General features: G+C 33.4%; 1 protein-coding gene across 1 annotated transcript; it reads right to left on the reverse strand.

Moving 5' to 3' along the window:
• Positions 1-603: 603 nt before the first annotated feature.
• On the reverse strand, positions 604-1,070 carry LOC124796018. The gene is made up of 2 exons (XM_047260102.1): positions 762-1,070; positions 604-642 (listed from the first exon to the last, which is right to left on the reverse strand). Exons 1-2 carry the CDS (start codon positions 1,068-1,070, stop codon positions 604-606), a joined length of 348 nt encoding a protein of 115 aa, XP_047116058.1.
• Positions 1,071-1,361: the final 291 nt, after the last annotated feature.

Genomic DNA, 1,361 nt, shown 5'->3' on the forward strand with positions numbered 1-1,361 from the left:
GTCTTAGCTGTTTTATGCATGATGAAGATCTGTTTGTTTATCTTTTTACACAGTGCATCTATGTGCTCCCCCCATGCCAAATGTTTGTCTATTATAGTTCCTAGAAAATTTGTGCTGGTTACTTCTTTAACAGTCTTTCCATTTATATTAACATTTATATTATAATTTTCACTATGCTTGGTCTGAAATACTACATTCATTGTTTTAGACTGATTCATAAACAGGTTGTTTTGTGTTAAATATTTATCTGCATTTTCGATAGTCAGGAGTACTTCCTTCTCAAGCTCCTCCTTTGTGTCAGCTGTGCAAATGATTGTTGTGTCATCAGCATACATTATAATTTTCTGATTTATATAGCTAGGGAAGTCATTTACGTAGAGTATAAATAGTATTGGCCCAAGCACAGACCCTTGCGGCACACCGTGTTTAACTGTTTGTAATTCTGATCTGTAGTTTGTTATATTTCCCCCACTAGTATGTCTGATTTCTGTGCATTGTTTCCTATTTGTAAAGTATGATTTAAGTATGTCATAGCATTTTCCTCTAATTCCATACTGATATAATTTCATCATTAAATTTGAGTCGTTCACACAATCAAATGCCTTAGATAGGTCCATAAAAATCCCACAAGTCTTTTGTTGCCTGTCAAGTAAATTAAGAATGTGCTCAATTATATCTGTTGATGCTGTTTTTGTTGACTTCCCTCCTCTGAAACCATGTTGAGATGAATGCAGTATACTGTACTTTGTTATAAAACTTACAATTCTAATCTTTATTATCATTTCATAAAATTTAGCAAATGTTGAGATCAATGATATTGGCATGTAATTTCCTAATTCATCCCTGTTCCCTTTCTTAAATATTGGCTTCACTTTACTTACTTTCAGTGAATCTGGAAATATACCTTCTTCTATCGCAGCATTCAGCATGTGTGTCAATGGTTTTAATATACATTCCCTGCATTCCTTTATGAGATGTGATGTGACACAATCCAAGCCAGATGAATGTTTAATTTTAAGTTGTTTTATTAGGTTTGACACTTCTGTATCTGTTGTAGGTATGAAAACCATAGTATGATTTGTATGTGTGGGTTTAACAATTCACTTACTGTATTTGTTTTATTTTGTCTAATTAATTCGTCTGATACAGTAATATAATATCTGTTAAAAGTATTGGCTAATTCTAGAGGGTTTGCGTTGCTTTTCCCACTCATCAGTGGGCAGATGTCCTCTGCCCGATTTGTTACTTTTCCTCTCTCCTCATTAAAGAACGACCATAAACCTTTTGAGTAGTTCTTTCCCTTATCTATAGACATCTTGATGAATGATGCTTTAGTTTCTCTGATAAAACTACAGTACTCT

Source organism: Schistocerca piceifrons, chromosome 4 (genome assembly GCF_021461385.2).
Source record: "Schistocerca piceifrons isolate TAMUIC-IGC-003096 chromosome 4, iqSchPice1.1, whole genome shotgun sequence".
In the NCBI taxonomy this organism is placed as follows: Eukaryota; Metazoa; Arthropoda; class Insecta; order Orthoptera; family Acrididae; genus Schistocerca; species Schistocerca piceifrons.